At 37.0% G+C, this 24,153-nt stretch overlaps 1 protein-coding gene across 1 annotated transcript in view; it reads right to left on the bottom strand.

Moving 5' to 3' along the window:
• LOC100746351 (nucleolysin TIAR) overlaps positions 1 to 24,153 on the bottom strand; it is a 589,230-nt gene that overhangs the window by 49,672 nt on the left and 515,405 nt on the right. The window contains exons 4-5 of the mRNA XM_033322978.1: positions 18,983 to 19,058; positions 12,237 to 12,339 (exon numbers count right to left, since the gene is read on the bottom strand). Of these exons, the coding sequence (XP_033178869.1) occupies positions 12,237 to 12,339; positions 18,983 to 19,058 (179 nt within the window). The remainder of the gene's footprint in view (positions 1 to 12,236; positions 12,340 to 18,982; positions 19,059 to 24,153) is intronic.

The following is a 24,153-nucleotide window of genomic DNA, read 5'->3' as shown; positions in this document are numbered from 1 at the left end:
GAATACAACGTTCGTATCTCTGTACTAAAGGCAACAATTTCGTTTGAATTGCATCTCCTTAAATTAAAGCGCAAACAAGGATCATTTGCAAGGGTGAATACATTATTTCAATCCTTCGATTGCCGTGCACGAAGCCCGGAATTCATACGAAACAGGGCGCAAACGAGAGCACAAATATTGGCCTACCGATAAATTAGAATGCTTTGTTTGCGGTTGAATTTATTTATCGCCGCCGAAAGCGGACATCGGTAGTTCAAACAAAATTTCAAGTGATACAGATACGCTTTGAGCGGACACTTCACATTCGCGGCAGTCAGGTTACATCGTGCCACGAGATTTCATCGCAGTCTTTCCGAGCAAATACCACGCTTTGCGACCGTTCCGCCGCACTCGATGGTTAATCCCAGTTTCGGATCGGTCTATCGAAGCCAATTTCACCGTACCGTCCGGTTATCGATATATACGTGTGTGTATGTGTGTGAAGCATGCTTACAGGACACGTGATCATTTTCACGTTCGCGCCGATTCGGTGTCGTTGGTCGAGTTTACGCTGTAAATCTCAAACAAATTTTCTCTCGAGCTCGGCCACTTTTAAGTTGGCATTTTTGCAATTTATCGGTAGAGTTGCCGCGACGCGGCTCACGCACGCAGCCCGTGGCTCATTTCCTAAGGGATATAGAATTTTCGTTCTGTAGCAATTCCAACCAATTTACTATTCATGCTGTTTCGATGTACGCTTAGCCGCGGGCTGTTGTGATACGGGCAACCAATCAAAAACTCTCGTCGAAACAACCGACTGGCCAGCCGTCGGCGCAACAAGCAGAGACCTAGGTTCATCCCCTACAGGCGAAGCTGGATTGTTGGAAAACGAATGAGAGAATGAGACGATGAGAGGGAGCGAGAGAGAGAGAGAGAAATAGGGAAATAGAAAGTAAGAGGGAGAATGCAGTGGTAAGAGGGTAGGGGTTTCCCTCAAATGGAGGGTGCACTCGTCTCTGTTGTTGGTAGGCCGTTTCGTTTGTTGACGTTTCATCCGAGCACCGCAGGTATTTCACCCACAGGCACGCATGTGTGAGCACAGTGCGATGTACACTTAGCGTACACCGATGCCGCGCGCTCGCGCTGCTAGAGAAAAGAGCACTTGACTCACCCCTTAGGCTATAAAAGTAATTATCGCCGGTTGTTAACGATTTAGCGTGCGTGCGCTTTCGAGATCGCTTTTCGACGTTGCCTCGAAACATAACCAACGGATAGCGATATTATGACGAGTGGTATTACCTATGACGAGCATAAAAAGAAAAAAAGATATTGATGTCGAAGTGGTTTTAACTGGATTCGTTATTCTACACATTCGTACGAACAAAACGCGTTTTCGTGTGTAAACAAGCAACGAAATGATTTTCTTTTGCTTTACGTTTTCTTCGGTTATCCGTGTATTTGTTAATTCTTCTTTCGAGACAATCGTCAATTTTCTTTGACAGTTTTAGGCTATTTTGAAAATATTATAAAACGAATTGTTGTTTTAACTCCAAGTATGTTTACTTTCGTCGTTTTAATTCTATAGATATATCGAAGGAAATTAATGTCGAAGAAAAAACTAATTATTTAAAACATTTTTCACATTTATACGTTACGTCAATGATATTATGCATAAAATAAATGAATATATTATATTTACACATCTTCAGCAAACTTTAAAAACTGCATACTGCTAAGTATTTAAAGAACAGTACTTTTAATTAGCACTTTTTACAAATTGAATTTAAATGTACACAGCATATTTCTTCTGGTTATGTACACATTATAATTTACAAGAATAATTAATTCATCATCCTTCTTCTATCCCTTTTATTATTTCCATGTTACAATTCTTACGATATAGACGCAGTAATACCTCTATTACAGAGATTCTTCTATAAATAGAATAACCTAATTAATCGAAATCGAAGCGTCCTTCAACGCGTTAACAATTGAACAGTTGTCTTTGAAAAGTAAATTGGAGCCGGAAGAACCGAGAAATTTCCAAAGTAAATCCACTTTGGGACAAGCTAGGACAAAGAAGAGCATTCAGTTGAAGACATACTTGGATTTAAGTTGATATTTCAATCGCTCCTATAGATCTATATATACCACTTCAGAGTGTAGCGTTTAAAACGTAAGAGATGCTGAATGACGACTAAAATTCTTGAAAACGCTCTGACCCAATTTTTTCTCCTTGGACGCACACGTCGCGAGTGTGCAATAATAATAAAAAAAAAATCCGCTGACTCGGCTGCTTTTGCTGACCGTCGTGCAGGTGTTAAGCTTGCGATAGGTCAGCGAAGACGTGCAAGTGGGTGGTTCGATCGTACGAGGGAGAAAGGGATAATGGAACGTACGAAATTACGTTTTGGTGTAAACTACGATAACTCGCCGATGAAAAGACGGATTAACGTTAAACAAGAACCATTTTAAAGGAGATAGTTTCTTTCCTATTCGACAGATAATTATTTGCAATTGCATTTAGTCGCGTTTCATTCGTATTTTAATTCGAGATCAGGATAATAACATTCTCTGTTGGTAATAGAATAAACCCCATATGCCTATAAATGTGGTTTCGTGTAGACGGTTAGCGTATCAATAGAATTTTGGCGTTCATGATGAAAAATAGAGTTTCTAAAGAATTTTAAGTCCAGCGTTCCAAATACGGTACTAACCGAATATTCTTATTTCAACTAAATATTCAAAGTTTCTATTTAGCGAGAAAGTTCAAGAACGGTGCGTAATTTAATATTAAGCGTGCTTGAGCACTTTCTAAGTGGTCCCCAACTTCTTGGATTTCCGAACTCGGTTCTACCTTCGATCGTGAGAAAAGCGCTGACAACTGCCTTGTAATAGAAGCTCGATGTACAGTATCGCGTTAAAGTTTGCACTACGATAAAGTAAAGGTAGACAGAGATTTATATACGAATGCGGTGAAAAAAAAATCACCGAAACAAACGTGCGTGAAACGTGACTGGGACATTTATTTAATTTAGTTACCGAAGCTTGAATTTTGCGTTAGATAAATAGAGTAAAATCGTTATGTAAATACACGCATGCACTTGTTCAGAATATTCTAAATACTTTTGTCTAATTGGAAATTTTAAAAAGGAAATTATTATTTAAAGAAAAAATATAAACGAGCACCGAAAAGATCTTCCAGACAGAAGAGCAGTAATTAATGATACGTTGATTTTTAATTGCAATTTTTGTTAATGTTCATATTATTATATCCACGGATTACTTACAACTTCGCATTTTTTTCAACTGTTTCCTTCTAATAGAGGTATGCGTAACACAAATATAATTTACACTAATTATCTTACACTTTTTATTTATTAAATTATAACTATACACTAAAATTTGAAACTGTATCCTTATTATATTTATCAAAGTTGGGTCGATCTTTACTGGAAAACGTGGAATTGGATATATCTGTAGGAAGCAAAAATATTACACTTAAAATATGAAGAACAAAAATCAAATCTTTGCCGATAACAAATACCGGATCCTGTACGATACTATCGTATAGCTTCCTGTTCGTATTATGAATAAAACGAAAGGCCTTGGCAATACTTAACTGATAGTTTATTAACCACGTAATTGTGGAAGTGTCAGAACGTGATGTCGATCGATGGCGGAAAAAGACATGGAATAAGAGACAATTACGACGTCAGTCGATGACATACAGGTGGCACGTACATCTTATTTTGCAATATCCTTTTAATTTAATTTCCAAGCATATTGAGTCGACAACCTTTTACGTTTCTGTTGTTTCGATATTCGTAATATAAACCATTTAATATACTTACGCCAGTTGTTTTCCTTTGAAACGTCATCGTTCCATTCAAAAGTCTTCGATCACACGAATGACAATTGCTTTCGTATAGTTTCGAATCGTATACTTTTTCCATCGAAATTGTAGTTCGTACGTTCTACGCTTAATACAAAATTCCTAGGAAATTCAACGTTCTTTCTCAAAATTGTAAGAACTTAACAATTCAGTTTCTTCCACTAAAAACGCTAGAAACTGAATCATTAGTTTCACTCGGGGGGACAAATGCAGGTTGCAAGAGAAATCAGGGGATGAAGGATCGATTCAAGGGAAGCGATGGATTTTGGTGTCTCGCTCTCTTGAACGATGGCACGGTTGTACCTAGAAGTCGATGGCACGCATTCGATACTGGTCGTATTCAAGCAGAATACGGCTAGGGGTTTCGTGGAACGACGTATCCCTTGTACGCGCGAGCTCTTGCGCACTTTAGTGTCGGGAAGCACGCCGCCAATTTCCAACACGACTCAACACTTAACCGTAGCAAACGGACTGGCCCGCTTATTCAACGCCGCCACGTCGGCTTTACGTCACCGTTGATGGACTGGTGTTCCGGTGCGTTAATGTTGCGTTAAGCCTGCGTTCGCAAATTCATTCGCGTGTGTGTACCATCTATACGCACTATTAGTCGTATATCGGCGATGAAAATTGGTCAGATGAATTGGCGTTAATTTCCTTTGAACCTTCCGTGTATTCGCTGCTTTACAGCCTCGGTTTTATAGGCGTATATTCAAGTCTGGATAGCTAACTGCCCACGCGATCCGCTGAAGAAACGCGGCAAAGTGGAAGAAAGACGGGTTAATTATGTGTTGTTATTTACGGTCTATAAAGACGAAATTCATTGGTTCTTTTTCGTTCGTTTACGATACTCCTGTTCTTCTTCCTCCTCCCTTTCTACTCTTTCCCTCGTATTTTTCCGCCTTTGCTTGTTCGCGTGCAACTTTGTGCGAGTTTGTAAATTTTCCAACGCATACATTAGGTTGCTGCACACGAAACAAACGATTTCACGAACGTATAAAGTCATTCAGAATTCAGTGATTAACAATGTTGTTACGTAATATTAAGCGGATGCAAAAGTTCTGCCAGTTTCTGAGTTATTTACCGGTATCGTCGTGTTCTCTTTAATAAATTATGACGAACATAAATAGAAATGAAAATTCTGTACGATAGCGATAAATGTCACAGCTCATATATTTCTTTTGTTGGGTCGATAAAAATATAAATTTGTATAAACACGTGTAGTTCGATTATTAAACATTGATATATATGTGATGTTAATTTTATGTAATTTATTACATTTTTAATACCAATGGATATCAAAACCCTCGTATAATTTCCTCGTGTTACGATATTGCCTACTCGTAATGTTGCATCCCCCGATAATACAGTTGATACAATTACTAACAATTAGTAACTTAATCGTGTTTGATATGGTTGGTGGTATGATGTATTCTATTATTCTGCTACTATAGTTCGTCACGTTGACTATATCGATTAGTCAAATGTACTTAATTTTCTAATTTACGATCGTTTCAATTTCTGAATATTACGTTGCTACGTAATTGACTTTTGTTAAGAAATACTTGGTATAATGGAAATTATATGAGCGATATACGATACTTGTAATGTAACTGTAATACGACTGTCATTAATTTCATATGCTTGCTTTCTCTTATTTCGTATTTCGCTTCCAATTGCCAATCGAAAATTGATAATTATTCATTATCTAAAATTTACGATATAATATATCCGTGGTATATTTTTTTGTGCGATAAGTGTTCTACATAATAGTTTAGCAGAAATTATGATGCAGATTCTTTTGTTTCCTATCATTTGGAAATACATATTTTATATTTACGTACTTGTACACACATGATTATTAAATTACTAATATTAAATTATTTAACATTTATATATTATTAAATCACATAATATATACATGTGTATCAATGAACTTACTTACTCAAGAACTTACGATATTTAATTGGAACAGTTTAATCCTACTTTTAAAATGCGACCATACGGGAATTAGTTTATTGATATTAAAATAATTTGAAACTTTTCGACTTGACCTGCCGAATTTAGATCAAAGTTATTAAAAGGGTAATAACGATGATGAAAGTTCTATGAAACACAAAGAAAGTACATTTAGACCTAATACCGGTATTTTTAAAAAGAAGCTTCGTCTTCGAGCTCTCGTTACTTCCGCTGGCTTTTAATACGGTATGGCAAGTTTCAGTTTTATATCTTTTGCGATAAGTTTCGTTTCAGAGATTAAAAGTCGGAAAATGAAAGAACGTCGTTGATTCTTTTAAAGAGTAGCGATGCGAAATCGACAGCAGTCATGGTTTGGTTACGAACGATTCAGAGTCGGCGGCGATACAAACTTTCGACATTAACCCAAGCCCAAGTTAGTCTCTTTCACACGCCAGCAATCGTATTTTTGCCTGACCGCAAAATTATCTAATTGCTGGGGCTATAAAATATTGACCTAGTTGCTGACGAACTTCGGGACTCTCTCAAATTAAATGCTACTTTGCCCCAACTGTGCTGTCTCTAATTTCTCCCTTCTTTCTTTTTCTTTTATGCTATTACGAGTACAAAAGGATTCCGTGCAACATATTACTTCTATTTCTCTTATGTACCACCTAACGTACGTGGTATAAACGTTGTTAATTCATTCTATTACATAAACGAAGATTTTAAGAATTATTTCATTTCTTATTCGATGGAATATTAAACGCTAAACGTCTGCTAACGCGATGGATTTAAATGAGGTAACCTTTTATTGAATTAAACAATTATCCGAAACGACGTGTGCTAGCGCATCGCGAAATAACTTTCTATTCGAACGTTATGTTACTCGTTCACCTTTTCTTTCGCTTTAGCCGTGCTTCAGAAAAATGTGAAATTCTTCGCGTATAAGCTACGAGACGTAATATTGCATTGTCTGGTGGAGCGGTTGTTCCATTAAAAGCACTCACCTCGGCATTGAACTGCGCTATTTAAGCGCATGCATTATATTGAGACTATTTACTGTCTCGAGTGTTCTTGCTGTTATGGAGTAACGAGCTTTAAGCCAGCGACTCTCGCGAATAGGTTCAGATAAATAATAAATTGCATATAAACCGATCCAATATTAAGGCCGAATGTCACGAGAGTCACTTCATAGCAATCTCAACACTACGTGCATCGTGTTTGTTTATCAATAAACTGTAATTAACACGATTAATGACAGTACATCGAAACGTCAATAGTTATTCTTGTATCATTTAACTAATTTTGTTAGCAACGATTGAAACACGCAAGAATCACACAGCGACGATTTGTACAAACTTGCTACGTTTTGTCATGTCAAAATGCTTCATACTATTTTCATTATATTCTTTATTTCGATACTCGACAATTGGTAATTAAATTAAAAAAAAAAGTTGAAAAGAATTTGTTGAAATATTAGTTTTAAAGAAGCCATTGAAAGATATAGCTGAACTGAATAACAATCAGATTGGTAACCGGATAAACTTTTAACGTTTATATGCTGGTCTCGTGCGTGTCAGAATTTCTCACTTGCACGAGGTAAGATAAGGCTTGATAAATGAATAAATGAGCCTTATGATAAGAGACATTAGAAAAAGTGAGAAATGGAAAGTGACAAATGAAATTCCAAGAAATAGAAAAGCGACAGTGGTAGGAACACACAAAAATTGTCAAGAAAAAGATGTCTTAAAGTTCGAGAACGTTAACATTTCGCGATTTTTATTCATAATCGAGTTGACTCTGCTTTTCTCATATACCTCGAATTTAGTTCCATAACGAACTTCTAAAAGTTAACTGCTACTGGTAAATTTTAAAATAAAAATAATCTAAATTATTATATGTCAATTTTGTATAATGGTATACGAGTATTACGTTAGAATCTGCTAGTTTATATCTGTTTTAAACATTTTACTGATATTCACGTATTGGTACTACGAATCAAAGTTATTCAGATATCTATGAATGCGCAAATATATTATGTACTCGTAAGAATCTCATCAATAGAAATTTGACGAAATAAGGCTCGTATATGGAAATATAAATCTAACCATATTGTGTGAAAATGAGTGGTCATTGACATTATAAAAGAAATTCTGTTTAACCAGCGCCAAGTTGCACGCTCGAATCTCGAAGGTTTTGTTAAAACGCGAAAGATTGCCAGCAAGATTTCAATTGCTTTGGATTAAACGACGGGCTACCCGGCTACGGTTGACCTTGGCCCATATTTCGAAACTTCAATTTTTTCAGATTTTACTGCTGATAAATATCCTGAAGACGGGAATAAACTCTTCGAAAAGTTACAAACTTTTTGGAAATATTATATAACTTCACCTGTCCCAAAAATGTTGCAACACTTTTGCCATCGTTTCTTTAAACGCGAAGAACATCAATTTTCAGTAAAGCAGTAAAGTTACAATTGCCTCTGTACTTCGTTACTAGCTCGAACGTATAAAAAAATCATATATCGTACTCCAACATACAAAAAAATTTCACAATAATGCTTAGATATAGCATATACATGTACGTTTAAAATATCGATGCAGAAAATGATACAAGTTGTTTGTAAAAGACGTAGAAAGTGGGCTGAATACAGAAACGCGTTTTACAGTAGAATATTACCCCGATAATACAGACATTAATACTACTGACATCCACGTGACAGACATGTGCCACTTCCCGGGAACGGCTACATTGTAAATTAAATATACGATATGCAGAATGTAATTAATATAATTGAAAATAAATAGATACCAATAGAAGCTATCTTGCCAAAAGTAGCCGCACGTTGCTAATAATTAGGAAAACAGAAAATCGAAACTTGCTGCTTCCAATATCAATTGGAAAGAGTCAATTCGATTCGATTATTAGAAAGGAAATTTCACGAAAATAATTCACATTTTACATTTCATCGCGTTGTTTCTCCGAGCTTCGATTTAATTCCATCTGCTAGTACATATAAATAAAATAGCACGACGCGGTTCAACAAATGAATTTTTAGCTACGTATGTGTATAGTAGACGAGGGGAAAAATTTCATTAACGAGTAATCATTTTTCCTGATGCGAGATTTAGAAGAACCAACCAACGAGGAATATTAAGCGTCGAAAGGTGGTCGGCAAGAAAGTATTCTCTGTGAATTTGGCCTATGCAAATACGGGTGAACGGTCCCGGTAGGACGAGACGGCGAGCCCTAGCTCGTCTAGTGAAAAAGTTTGGACGCTTCGCGACGAATACTAATTAAAGACTTGCGGAATGAAATTAGTTAGTAGAGGGGTCGGAGGTGACTACCAGGCTGGACGATGGGAGTCCCTGGGTCGACGACGAAGAGCCGCTTATGATAATATAATAATACTTACTTGGGTCTCGGAGTGCTACCTCCAAGCTCATTATGCGTTTAGTTCATAACTTCAATTGGATTCTTACTATCCTGCCTCGACTTGGAGCTTTATACTTTCATCGGGCCCTTGTCTTTAACAGTGCTAATTATCAAGCTAATGACGATTATGCCAACGAACGCGTAAATCACCCGTTGCCCTATATCTCGAGCCACGGTGAGGCAGCAATTCGTACAATTCCTTTCAATTAATTTGGAAATACCCTCTCGTGCGGAGTTGGCTATTGTTGCCGTGAAATTGTTTTTTCAGTTCCAATGAAGTTAATTAACAATGAAGCTTTGCAGATTATGTAATTGCACTCTTTCTTTCGTGATTTATAGAAATTGTATAATGAATTTGATAAGTATCACTTTAAGAGATACAATTTTTTTGTTATTAGTTCGTGGCGGAAGAATTATTAAAAAATATCAAAAAATAATGAAACAAGATGTTCGATATTTACAGCAAAGTGAATGTTACTGAAAAAGATAACTTTATATCGTATCTTATATCGCATCGTAATGATAAATTATACCTCTTTTCCATATCGTTTAATGTAAAAGTTTTGATTTTAAAGGCAGAATTCAGTTAACAATATTATTCACATGTTTGCATAAGAAAACTTTATAGCAGTTTAAAGTAGATCAATCGGCTCCGGAATACATTATATCAGTTTAATTATTTTAAATATAGTTATCTATTAGTACAGAAAAACGGAACTAATATAAATAGTATTGCTTAAATTAAAAATTAAATAAAAAATAAAATTGCTTAAATTAAATTATGGATAAATAAATACCAACGTAATAATTTTCCTACAACGCGATAATTATGGTACGGGAAAATATTGAATAAATTATCGAATATATAAACGATACGAACTTTAACCTAAAATATATTCTCTGCATAAAGCTTGGGAAGGTATTTCACGTTGCAACGCAACTTAGATCCGAACGATCAACTTATTAAGGTCGCGTGTTTAGGTCGCGAAAAAACAACGTCCTTATGTTCCCAAGGCATAAAATCGGATCTTGTCGCTGGTAAACATAAAGGTAAGCGGTATACACGTGAACAATATACGCTAACTTATTCGAGTAAACGAAAACAAAAAGGCGTGATAAAATAGCATGAATGAGTGGCTCGCATTAATTGTAGACACGCGGGCTTCTATTATAACCCGTTGCGCTCTTTTTCCTCTCCTCTCCTTTTTTTTAAATATTTCCACCTGTTTACGTAGGCCGCGTTACGCGCTGTGTCACCGTGAAGCACTATTTTTTTTCTTTGTTTCGTCATCGATCCACACTATACGTTGCATTCATCCGTTTTAAGGTTATATTATCTATTCACATACGAGACGTTCGAATAAAAAACATTAACGTAAAAAAATTACGTTAACGCAACATTTCATTTATAATTTCTTTTTAGTCGATTTATATTATTGAACCGTATTTGATCCACGTTGTAATTACGAAGAGGGATTTGTAAAATTTGCTCAATAATATTTATGTTGCTATTCTTTCCTCTACGTAGTTTCTATAGTTTGAACAAATTAAAATAAATACTCTGTAAACATTTGTTTCCAAATTATAGAAGCTTTCCTCGTACCTGCAATTTGTATTCCGCTGTATCTATTATTCTACAACGCTTTTTCAAACTTGTACAATAATAATTGACCTCTTTTTGTTTACGTTCGATCGCTATTTCATTTCTTCTGGAGGATGATTAATTTTTAACAATAATTCCCCGTCTTGCTATTTTTATCTAAAAGAGAGGTTATTTTAAAAATCGGTAAATGACGATACAAATATATTTGAGAGCGCGAATGTCTGGAAAGTGATTCAGACAACATCAATAAACGCGGCTTTGGCTGTTTACCAGTGAATAATGATGACAATAAAGTAAACTGACGGACGGTCGTTAAAAATGAGGATGGACAAGATGACTCTATTTGAGATTCACAATAAACGCGGCTGTTCACCGGTGAATAACGACGATGACAAAGCAAACTGACGAACGGTCATTAAAAAATGAGGATGATCAAGGTAATTCTATTTGAGATTCATAATAAACGTGGCTGTCGCGTAAAGGTGACGAACGATCATCAAAAAATGAGAATGAACACGATTATTCTATTCGAGGTTCGCAAGACTGATGTTCGTGCCTCGTGACGATTCTCTCTTTCTCGTGCGCGTTGTTTCGCGAAGGAACAAAAATGCCCTCGAAATCCGTGTCGCGGTATCGATTAACAAACCCTTGAACAGGCCGGAACGTCACCATCGCCTTTGCGGAGCAATCGTTCGTGGTGAAACCGTTTTAAGCTGTCCCGAATGACGTGGTGAAAGCTTTCTCTAGCGGACCAACCGACTGGACCTAATCGAATTCCGGCTGCGTCGGCGAAAATTCCGCGCTCGTGAAGGGCCACCGCGATATTTAATTTCCCTTTGCCGCTTTCGTATGCACGACAGACCGTCTTAAGGGTGACGCTACTTCAACAGTTTCACTGAAAAACTACTATCTTCAAATTCCATTCCCCTTCCTTTTCGTTTATATATTTCTATCTGTTTCTTTGCTCGTTTAAATATATTTTCAGGTATCCGAAATGACCAATTTCACGAATTCATTGTTTCATAACAAAATCTTAATCTTCTATTTGTTTGTTTGTAATATTTGTATAACTATCGAATACAGTTTCTACGAACATTTTCGTGTACGAATATCGACATCTGTTTTTTAAATGTATATGTATACGTCACTATAGTGTAGATAGGAGTTGAGTGTGTTATATGTGTACGTATCCCTGTGCCATTTTTCCTATCTCAAAAGATGTGTACGTATAAACCATGATATATCAGAAATGGATATGTATCTTTCCCTGGATTCTCGATTGTATGATTCGTTTATTGCAAAGGCAATCATGCACCACTGTTGTGTACAATAAAGATCTGAAAAAGTTACATGTACGTCAATACTCACCTTCGGATTTTGGTGCAGGGGGTTTGCGAGTCGCCCAATTCGTTCGAATACTCCTGCTACCGAGCCATTGTCCATTCATGGCACCGATGGCACTTTCCGCTTCCTGGAACAATACAAGCAAAACTGTACCTTGAAACTAGAAAACGTTACTAAACTGTACTTGAAATAAAGCAATGACGATAGCTTAGTACAATAGTACATAACTATATGCTATATGGTAAAAATTATTTCAAATTAATTTATAAAATATCAATATACCAAAAATTTGTATGTAATTTTATAAACGATTCGAAGACAGATTCAATCGTCGAATTAAAAAGGTTTCTCTTTTTAGACAGCAATTAAATGGATACACGTTGTTACACGGTTAACTACGAATGCGTTATAGTCATCATTTTTCGCCAACGGTGCAGCGGGTTATTCAATATTAAAGTGCCACCTTTCTATTAATGACATCATCTAAAATTAATGGTTCTATCTTGTTTCACAAATTTTTCAGCGTCCTTAAAAATGTGCCTCTCTCAACCAGTGCTTGCGTTGCAAATTGGTTCAGTTGTAGACAACCGGTGACCAGCCACGTTCTACGTACATAGTATATTCAACACATAGTCGTGATTTGAAATTATAGTTACAATGGTGTTTAGTCACGATAAGTTTAACGTTTATATTAATTTATCCATCTTTTGTATAAAACTGTTGATATAATATTGGAGTTAAAAATGTTATATAATTATTATAATATCATATTATCTCATACTTTCTTACCAAATTAATACAAACAATTCAATTTAAGTGATTAAAAATTGATCTAACAGGATTTGGAACACTGTTGGACTTTATTCTACAGTTTCATAAGATAGAAGTACGGTGGAATTCATGAAATTTGTAAGTAATTGAAGGATTAAAATTCACTAGCTGATTTCCAATAATCCACCGTCAAACGAATTTAAAGTAAGGGTAGTTGGCAAGTTTGCATTAGTCTTTACTATTTCAGTATAAACCAAATCTTGCCTCAATAAGATTCGATAGTTTCATTAACTAGATTTATCAATTAAATCAGAATCAATTCATTATTTCATTTCTAAAGATTTGATGCTATGTAAATTCAGAAAGCGACGTCACTTTGAATTTTTACGTGTATTTTTATACATTGCAGTTTTGTAAAGATCGTGCAGAAATCAGTTTATTGCCTACTGTATTTCATACGTATACTAAATTTACGTATTACGTAAATTTACTAAATTTATGTATAATGTACGATATGCTGATGCAGCGATTACATTTTTCTGAAACACTATCGAATGTTTACACAGCCTATAAAGGAGAAGTCACGAAGTAAGTGTGTTGCCTTGCGTTAAAAAAGAGATCGAGAACTGGAATAAACAAAAAGGTGAAACGTTACGACCAACAACTAGAGGCCGTAACTTGCAGTATACAAGATGGTAGCCGTAACTTTTATTTACTACTGCTCTGGTTTTAGAAGCATAGCTCGAGTGGATTGAGAAAAGTGGTCTATTACTGTTCTCTGCATGGAACAGACGTAATAAATACATATGTACATATATATCACTTACGCTAAATGTACATGTATATGTATACATAGCCATCGAATGGAAATAGAAATAGTTAGCACGACAATTGTCGATGCAATAGATCTACTTTCCTTTTCCCACCTTACATTCACAATATCGGGTTATTTTTACTTTCTCTGATAAATTCTAATAATTTTTCCATCGTCAGTATTTTTCCATTCTCTATATTTACATTTTAAACGATACTAGCATGTTTACCATTACAATTGTTAAATGTAAAGATCGATCGCTGATCGTATTTTACAGAAAGTACATTTATCTGAACCTTATTCGTTAGACTGAAATTCTACTTAATAAATTAACTGAATTCATACAGACTGAATCCACTTATTTGACTCCTACTATGTGAACGAAAAATAATAGGTGGGAAAATTGGTGAAATCCTATTTATTCTTATTTATTTCTCACGAGTTCAGATAAATGGAATTCTATCGTATTAGGAAGCACGTGTTAAGAGGAATTGTTATATCAAATATAGTAAGAGTTTTAATCTTTCTAAGAGAGAACCATTCACAAATACAATACAACGTAGAGAATAAAGAATTTATTGCAGATGGTATTAGAAATTTGAGACCACGGAGTCGTTCCTTTCGCCAGGATGTTTCTCGATGCGGGTGAACTTAATACGAGCTTCGAAATTCTCTCTGATCTGCCGTATCTCCCCTCGATTCTTCGAAATCCATGGGAATATATCCAGCAAGCGAATCTTCGATTACCGCTATATGTTCGATTTTCGATCGAACGTAAAACAAGCCTTCGTTTTTTAATAAAAAACACTTTCAAAGTTATCGCGTGGCGACAGCGTTAGCCAGGAGAGAGATGATGCAGTTTGCTCCGGAGATGGGTAACAAAACAGGCACTCGTATCCGTCTATCCATAAGTCCATTACAGGATTCGTATGAAAAATAAGGAAGAATCGTGGGAGTGAACAGAAGGAGACAGCGAAGACGGGAGGCAGGAAGAGGCAAAAGCAGAACGGTAACCCATGGTAAGACGGCCGTGGAGAAGAAATGGATGTGGAATAACAGAGAACGACATCGGTTGTGACGCACACAACCGCGCGTATTTCACGTAAATGCGAGTAGTCCGTGACAGCGTGCCGCTGGCAGTTGGACGGCTCTGATGCGAAGAACGACGGATAGGAAATCTAAAAATATTCTTCCGTCGCGAAGGAATCCCCCCGAAAAGGTTGACTGTTCGAAAAGCTCTTCGGGAGTATGTACGAAAGAGGGGATGTTTCCCTTCTTTCCTAGTGGCATTCCGGTGGTACCCCACCCTTATCGCCATTTGCGCCATTTCGAGGACTCTTGGGTCTGCCTTTTGCCTCGTTTCCCCAACCGTTACCTTCCACCTTTCCTTCCATCTCGTCTTCACTCTTCTTTCCTCTCGAATACCGCGAGGAACTTAGCATCATACCATTGGCATCACCGTCATCTTCAAGCAGACCTTTCTACTTTTCTCTGTGCTTCTTATCCTACGACATCGTTGGCCTGCCCCCTTCCCCCTCCCCAATTCCCTTCGTAGGATAAAGTATTTCCGATTCGAATTTCCATTCCCGATATGACGCCGCGCGTTCGCGTGGTTAGCCTAGATAGACCGACAGACCGAATGCTCGCCTCTAAGCCGATTCTAAACTACGGTCGATAACTTGCAGTTTCCTAGCCTCCGACACCCTAACCCCTGGACGAGTAGGAACGGCTGAATGCACCTTCGTAGCCCCTTCCACTTTCCGTGACCAGACCGTTTATACGACACGCCGCGCCGCGTCGGCCGTCCTACCGACCTCGTCGCCCAGACCTGCCTAGTTCCAGCTGTCTAAGCACACATCAAATCGAATTTCTTGTACGGCCTGAGACGCCTATAGGCCATTCGTGACTCCCCGAGCAGCGACACCCAGCTGCTTTACACGCATTACTAAGTCATAGGCTCCATGGTGGCATGCGACGTCGGATTACGTGGCTCTAAAGAAACATAGACACACATACACATACACACACATATATGTATAGACACGCCTGTTTTCACGTGGACGAGAGACGTGGCCATCCGATCTGTCGAGGCTTTTTCGACCGATTTCGAGTTTCTATCGATCGTTAAGGACATGGTTCCGAGATTTCGAACACGAACCGGGATCCATCGATCGGATATTTTATGGGAATATTATGTCGACACCGGAAATTTTGGAATCAACAGCCACGTGGAAATTAAGAATATGAAATGAATTTTTTGCTCTCCTCCCGCATCGGCTTCCGACCTTATTCCAGCTGGGATTTTATCGACGGAACGTTATGAAAGCCTTTTTTCCTCCCGATTTCTTGATTTATTGCCGACGGATTTATCGATTCTGCTTCTTGTCGTTTAAAGTGGCCGAACCTCTCGCTGATTTCGCCGTTGGCGTCATTTTGTACGCTATGTGTTTGTACACTATCGTGCGGTGCTATTTTTATTTCGTATTCCATTAGGTATTTTTATTTTCTGAATGATATTTACGTACCTCAAACTCGTTTAAAAAAATTTTAGCGGAAAGAAACAGAAGGTCTGGAAGAAGAGGCGCGACATAATTTAATCTGTAAAAGTCCTTACAAGTATGCAATGTAGTTGGAAACTTAAAAAAGGTACGACAGATTCTAAATATTAGCAAGCAAAGTATCATTTACATTTTAATGAAGAAGGGAAACGATAGATCTCATTGATTCATAACTATTAAAAAATTTCTCGAATTTGTCATATTTTTCCACAAAGTTTTACATTTTCCGTGGAACATAATTTCGTTCTGCCGCTTATTTGGTTAATTTCTATGGCCCGAGTTCCCCTGATAAAAGTATATAATGTATCTCTATAATTGCGTTAGACTTTAATTTCGTGTCATTAATCGGTGTCGTTAAAATTATTATTAACGTAGCGATGTGTCTTGCGGCATAAAAAGTAATAACGTGCAATTTATTGATCTGCAGTGAAGCTATAAAAGTTGGAAGCAGCTAGAATCAAGTAACAAGAATTCTCAGTGAGAATTGGTTAAGAACATTCTATAAGTTGCTAACATCATATAATAAAAAGAAAGAACAAATTTACCAGAATTCGAAAATTACTGGTATTTGTGTAAGAGCAATCCGTCATCTATTATTTCAATTGATTCAAAGCTTATCATTATTTGCATCCTATTTTGCATCTGCAAAGATAAAAATATTTATCGCAAAGAAGAGATTCAGAAGATTAATGCAACTAAATCCTCTGTTTCATATGTTACAGTCTAGCAGACTTCAATCGATTGAAACAGGTGTTTCTTGTTTATCTACAAACCATAATCAGTAGAATTAGGATAGGTCACGCGGCTCTAACCCACTCATGCTTATTAGATAAGCAAGAACCCCAATCTTTGAACGATATAACGTACTATACCAACTACCATCAAGCATGTCACACTGCAGTGGAAAAACTGCGACGCTACGAAAAGAATAGTAAATCTGCTAAATGATATGAACAGACGATTAAATTCAGAAGAAAAGTTAATAAATCCTGCGTGATCTCCATTCACGCCATAGCTATAGCAAAATCTGTGAATTACCAAATTCTAATTAACGATATGGAATATAAACGAAAAAGCGCACGTCTAATAACTTCGACGTCGAAGCAAAGTTAAAATTAATACTAAAAACAAGACTATTTCTCCCACTAACCAAACGTAGCCATAATTTCGTCACTCCGGTTTTCTGCTTTCTCGCGCATTAATCAAAAATTCTATCCGTGCCAAAGGCTCTCTCGCCAACATTGCTCGGGGAACCTAGATGCGAGTTACACGGTTCGATGCTCATTAAACGCAGCGATCCCGAGCAACATAATCGAGGCCGAAGGAAAACGAGAATCCGGGGAATTCGCATTTCCTCGTACATCTTAAGAGAGCCAGGATGTTGGACGATGATCAGAGCCCGCGATTTAGGTATGTGTATCCGGCGGTCGAAGGATATAGTGGCAGTAGGATACGAGTGTTGTAAGGGTCGGGGGGCGAAAGAGGTGAGCCAAGGGGCGGGGAAGAGTGAAGTGGAGAAATTTTCGCGTGTTCCTCGAGGTTAACGGAGACACCCGGAAAATTTATACTTCGGCAATAGTAATACCGTGGGTGTGAGGCAGGTGCCGGCGGTGGTCCAGATCGATAGAACATTAAAACAGAGGGGAAACGAGAGGGTCCGTACCTTGGGGGCAGTCGCTCCGACGAATAACCTCACCATAAACGGTGGCAAGGCTTCTTTTACTTACGGTCGTACATTTAACTTCGCCGTGATTTACGTCGCGGATTTTGGCGGGTCACGGTAAAAGTCGTTCCACACGACCCGTCTCCTTTCGAAAAATGATACTTTAAAGCGTCACGCGTTCGACCCTCTTTCCTATTTAATCAACGAAATTTCTCGCGCGAGTTACGGAGACACGGATGGGGAAAACGTGTACAGTGTACAGAAGCATACAGTCGATGTTCTTGGTATTTTTCTTTTCACAACGGTTTCATTTATATCAATCAATAAATTGTGTAATTGTTTTCATTACGTACTTTGCGTAGAACGTAATTCGGAGATTCAAATATAGTATTCATGCTCACGAGAAATACCTTCTTCAAGTTTCAGGCGAAGTTAATATCGTTTGGTTTGTCTCCGATTTGAAAGAAACAATAGTTGCTAGATGACGAAATCTTATTCTTAGTTTCATGTTTGTTGATATTGGTTCTTTAAATTGAGAAACATGAATCATTTTAAGCATTCATTTTTTACCAGATATTAGGATTACCTTTTAATTAATTAAGCTTTTAATTAATTACGATGCGTATTGTGTACACTGTATTAATGGGAAGTGTTTGCAGTTAATGGGAAGAACTTTTAGTTGTGGTATATATAGAATCTACGATAGACGAGATAGTAACTACAATTTTACTTGTGCTATAGATTTCTAATATTTTTTAGAAAGGCAGCTTGCAAAAAAGAAGAAGAATAAAGAAGAAGAAAACAAGATTATATCGTAGCTAAGGCTCATTTTCTCTTGTTAAAATCATTATCTTAGCTACAATTTCATATCCTTTGAAATTTCGTATATTTGCATTGTTTAAAATAATTACTTTATGGTCGAGCATATTAATAACAAACGTAATTAAACTTGTGTAAGACTTACCGCTTTTTTAACAAAGGAAACGAAGCCATATCCTTTGGATTTGAGCGTCTGTGGATCTCTTACAACTCTGCAATCTCTGCAACAGAAACAAGTTCATTTGTTAAATATAAATTTTCTAGTGTGCTTGAAAATTACTTGCGGTAATATAACGCGAAAGTTTTTTCCATGTTCAAAGGCTCATTTCCATAATCAACCTTCCATCTTTCTAAATTTTAATTAAGCTTTTTTTAACAGCGATATTAGTGGTACGAAAATAACGTTTCAGCATTCCACGCAACATTGAACATATCTCTAATTAACCAAAGTAAAATCCAGAGATTTAAATTCTGCTAATCGTATAACATCCAACAAGGTTGCATTAAATTGGATAATTTACAATACTTTTTACATTTTTTCCATAATAGTTATACTTATTTCATGCATGCAATACGAGAGAGCGAAATCCAACGGAGAAAATCCAGCACTCGTTTTCAATCGAAAAGTTCAAGCAATTTTCACAAGATTGAAAATTGAACGTACGAGTATTATTCCCTCGTACTGAATAACCAAGAACGAACTTAAAATGTGCAACTATTTCAATTACATCCTGTCCATTTGTTTAGTTACGTGTGTATGGAAGATATTTTTTTTTTTCTTGAAAAAGAAAGAAATTTTGTCTATCGACAGAACCTTACGTAGTTTTAAATAATTAAACATAGTATCCATGTCAATGAATTGTAACACGGTTAATTAAGTTTATCCTCATTAAATATCTATCATTAAATTACCATCGTTGTATATTCTACGGTTCCTGGTGATTTAATTAAAACAATTCAAAATTTCCAATATATTCCATTTCTTTTTTTTCATGTTGTAACGCAGTTGTAAGTTTCAATAAATAAGTAATCGCTCCTATTTCGTAAACTGATCGAAAAAGCAGAAACAAGTTACAAGAAAGCAGTACGCGCTATAATCTTCTTATTACCTTGAATTAACAGATAGGGGTTCCGTGACATTTGGCAATCATTCTATTTACCTCATTTCCCCGATACAATGTAACACGAAAGCAACAGATTAGCGGAAGCAGTTCTTTTTCGAACTTAACGAGACACCTCTCTAATAGCGCGTTGCTTTTCCCATCGGCTGGTTAATGAGATGTAATGGTTTTTCAGAATTTCGCGGGACCGAAAAATCTGCTCCTGACCAGTTATTACGAATTAATAACGGCTGAACGATGGGTTCAATTTATTCCACGTGCCGGCGAATTTCGAAGCATTTCATGTTCCCTCGAAAACTGCCAACAACATTGTCGAGCGAGTTGGAGCCCAGTTGTTGGACGCCCTCAAATTCTTCCTCATAATTAAGATTCCAGCAATGCCTGTCAGACAAAATTAGGAATACTCGTGCACGGGGTAACTCCTCTGCGTCGTTCTTCTCTCGACTTAAATAAAATATTCTTTCGGCCAGTGGAAGCTGGCATGCGGCTCGAATAAAGTTTCAGGTTATAGGTCTGACTAATTTCTCGTCTCGTATCGCCCCTAATTTATTTTTCGTTGCGTACTGTACGATAGAATTCAATGAGAATGAGAGAAGTTTGAGGAAAAAGGACGTTGTTATTTTGTTTCCATTATCAACGAGAAGATCATTTATAACGCTTTCGTATTTTTATATTAATTTTGTATTTGATTTTTTCGAGAGCGAATCTATTTTATTTATGGCTGCTATTGACTGTAACAAAAATTTGATTATACGTAGCGATATACCTGGGCTAATTACGAAGGAATTTAAGCGGTCCTTTTTGTATGAAAAATTATATATCGTATTTTAAAATTGAATGTCAATTTTAACGAATTTTAAGCTTAACATTTTTTCGTACGGTCCTGTGTGTCTTTTTTATCACTGGCTCTGTCGCGTTAAAATTTGATTAAAATTTTCTGAGTTTTACAATAGTTATAAGAAATTGAGGTATACAACTTACATTTTCATTTTTTACAATTTAACGTGTTATAAATTACTTAAAGTTATAAGTAAATGTTGAAAATGATGCAGTATGAAATGAAAAATATAATGTTTTATCTTGACATAATATTTGTGAGGAAATACGAAATTGTGACGTTATATATATTGAAAAATAAATTTTCATCTTCTGAGAAATGCTAAAACTTGACATTCCCACTTTTCCTCGTACATTTCCAATGTTAGATGATACATTCAAGTTTATCAAAAATATTTTATTCAAATAATATCTGGCAAAAAGGACAAACGGCCTAAGAAAGCCATCGAGTTTGTCCCAAATGCATTAAAATGATTGCAGAAAGACGGTTTGACAATGTTGTATTTATCTTCGTTACACTCTCCCACGCCAGTTCCTCGAAATGGAAGGACTCGATCCTTTTTTCGACCGGAAGAGTAATCATTAGACACGTAATGCGCGGAACATTTTTATCGCGACTTAACTTATTACGCTTAAAAGGGTCGGCAAAGAACATTTTCCATAATGCAACTGAATAAAATTGTGAAAAGCAGTAGCAGATATCGGAATCTTTGGAAGGCGGAGGAAAAAATTGAAATTGGAAAAGGAAAGAGTCGAGCTCCAAGAAAGATTGAAAAAGCGTTGGACAAAAAGACAGAACGCGAAAAGGGATGAAAGAGTAGGCAAGCAAAATTACGTGATTCAGGGAGCAGTATTACGTTAGTTTCTCATCCTAGTCTTCTTTCTCCCTGTTATATGCAACCTTTTCGGTTTTACTTGTTTTCTAGCAATTTCCTCAGTCACTAGAGCAATTAATCGCTTACAGCGCGCGATTCGAAAGAACTGAACGCAACGAAACGAAATAACAGATAGGTATAGGCACGAGTAAAACAAAACGATTATAAAACACGCTTCGTGCACGAATCGAATGCTAAATGAAATACAAAAATAAGTTTAATTACCGTATATCAATCGTGAATAATTAGTCGAAGCAACGAAACTGTCTACAGACAAGTTGCTTTATTTCTATTCAAGAACTCTTTATGCCTCGATCTCATTATAATTTCAAACAAGAAGAAAATGTTTAACGTTCTAGAAAATGTTTAGCCTAAAAATCCTTGAAAATGATACGAAATTGAAAATGACGCGAGAAACGTAGCAGGATTAAATACCAGATTTATAATGTATAATTTATTTGTAAGAAAAATAAAATTATACGTAAAAGGATTAGCCAAAATATCATTTAAATGACGAATTAACTCGTCATTCCCGGGAAATAGCAAATTAAAAATATTGAATTTCTCTCAGAAAATCTCAACTTCCAGTTCTGGTGGAACAGAAAATAATTACAGATATAATTGTGTTGCATGCGATGTTTCTTTAATTTCATTCTACATTTTCCACGTTACATTCTCCGCTATGCAATAAACCGAGTTAAGAAGGTCAAGTACGAAGAGACCGGACAAGCACTAGTTTCGAGTAAATTTGACTCAAAACTACTATGTTGCGCAAGAAGCTAAACAAAGTTGCGGTCAACTGTAAACACGGCCTTTCAGCGGAGTTATGCATTTACTTTCTCTCTTCGCCACTAAATACTTATACTCGCTTAAATTGCTTTTCACGTCGACGTCAGTATTTAGTCAGCCCTTAATCGTCCTCGTTTTTACGTAATAAAGAACAGAGCGCGTCTTCAATGGTTAATCCACTGCAGATTCGCGAAGAAATAATGGTCAAAATTTTCGTGGTATCATTTCAGATATAATGATTGCAATTTTATTATAAAAGAAGGAATATCAACGCTCAAATTAGAAAGCTGATTTTAATTCCACGTGATTTTCATTTCTATGATCCGAGCAAATTGTATTAGTTTTAGCTGAGTAGTAGCTTCCTCTTTCACCTTTTCAAATTCAATATAATCGATTTCTATGCGATGAATTATGTGATAAAGAGTAGAATCATTCGTTCATTTACAATATAAGCACATTTTGCAACGAAAGGATTGATTAGTTAGTTAAAAACTTTTTATTCTTCGGTAAAGTACGTTGGCAAAAACTATGAATATCTAAAGTCTTCAATCTTTCTGATTATTACCTTATACGTAATATGTATATATGTATATATGTAAAAGTTATTAGTTTATGAACATCTACATATATAGATGTAATTAGTAATTACACTTTGCACCCAGGTCTATAAATTTGTTGCCTTCGCAAAAATGTTCCCTGTTCGAGATGGGCAAAACCATCATATCAAAGGCGGCCGTAACGCGATCTTTCACCAAATATTTCTTACAAATTACAGAGCAAACGTAGCAGGGAATCTTCTTTCGAGTGATCCGCGTGCCAGCCAAATCGCGCCATTGTTTCCTGCGACTTTTCAGTGAATGCCGGCGAATGTCACAGTACACGAACATGAGTAATAGTCAATATAAGTTAGATGTAGAGCACGCCAGTCGCATATGTCGTTGCCCACACTTCAAGTCTCCCACCCTTCGTTCTTCCTCATTCGATATAGCAGCCGCGAACTCTCCCCGCTGCACGTTCTCATTGCGCGTTTCAACCCCTGTCCACCCGTTCCAACCTCCTAGTGCTGTCCCCTTCTCTCGTCTCGCCTGTCCTTCCCCTCGACGCATCACGCCTCACCCCTTTAAACACGATCGGTCCTCTTTTCGTTCCCTCTTTTCGTTCGTGTTCTATGCGCGACACTTCACGAGGAACGAAACAATCGCCGGCAACGCCATGGATTTACGTTTTCACCGCTAAAAATCGTAAATTAATGCACGGTTATTGACGCGATAAATCTCGAAATTTAATTCAAGTTCCATCGAGAGCTGTCGAGATCCAGCGACACCCTCCCTTCCTCTTTGGTCGCGTGATATAACCGCGACAATGGCGGTAGATACGCAGCCTGCACGACAAAACCCAGATAGGATAAAGAGTTAGTTTGAATTTATTGCGAAACGTAGTGGCCGAACACGCGCGATGGCCGTCAGGTTGAATCTCGTCGTTGCCCAGCGCCGATGATTCAAATTCCACGCCCTAGACACAGCGTCCGGTCATACGAAAGCCAGGCATGTCTTTCATCCTATCAATCCCGAGCAAGTCTTTATTCCATCGGGCTGTCGCGATCCCCGCCACGACGTGTTTTATTTATTGGCTCGTAGCCTAGTCGAGTTTGAAACCGGAGCACCGTGAAACTGGTCCGCGACTATCGCGAAGCA

Source organism: Bombus impatiens, unplaced genomic scaffold (assembly GCF_000188095.3).
Source record: "Bombus impatiens unplaced genomic scaffold, BIMP_2.2 scf_0739, whole genome shotgun sequence".
NCBI lineage: Eukaryota > Metazoa > Arthropoda > Insecta > Hymenoptera > Apidae > Bombus > Bombus impatiens.
This window is presented reverse-complemented; position numbering and strand designations above follow the sequence as displayed.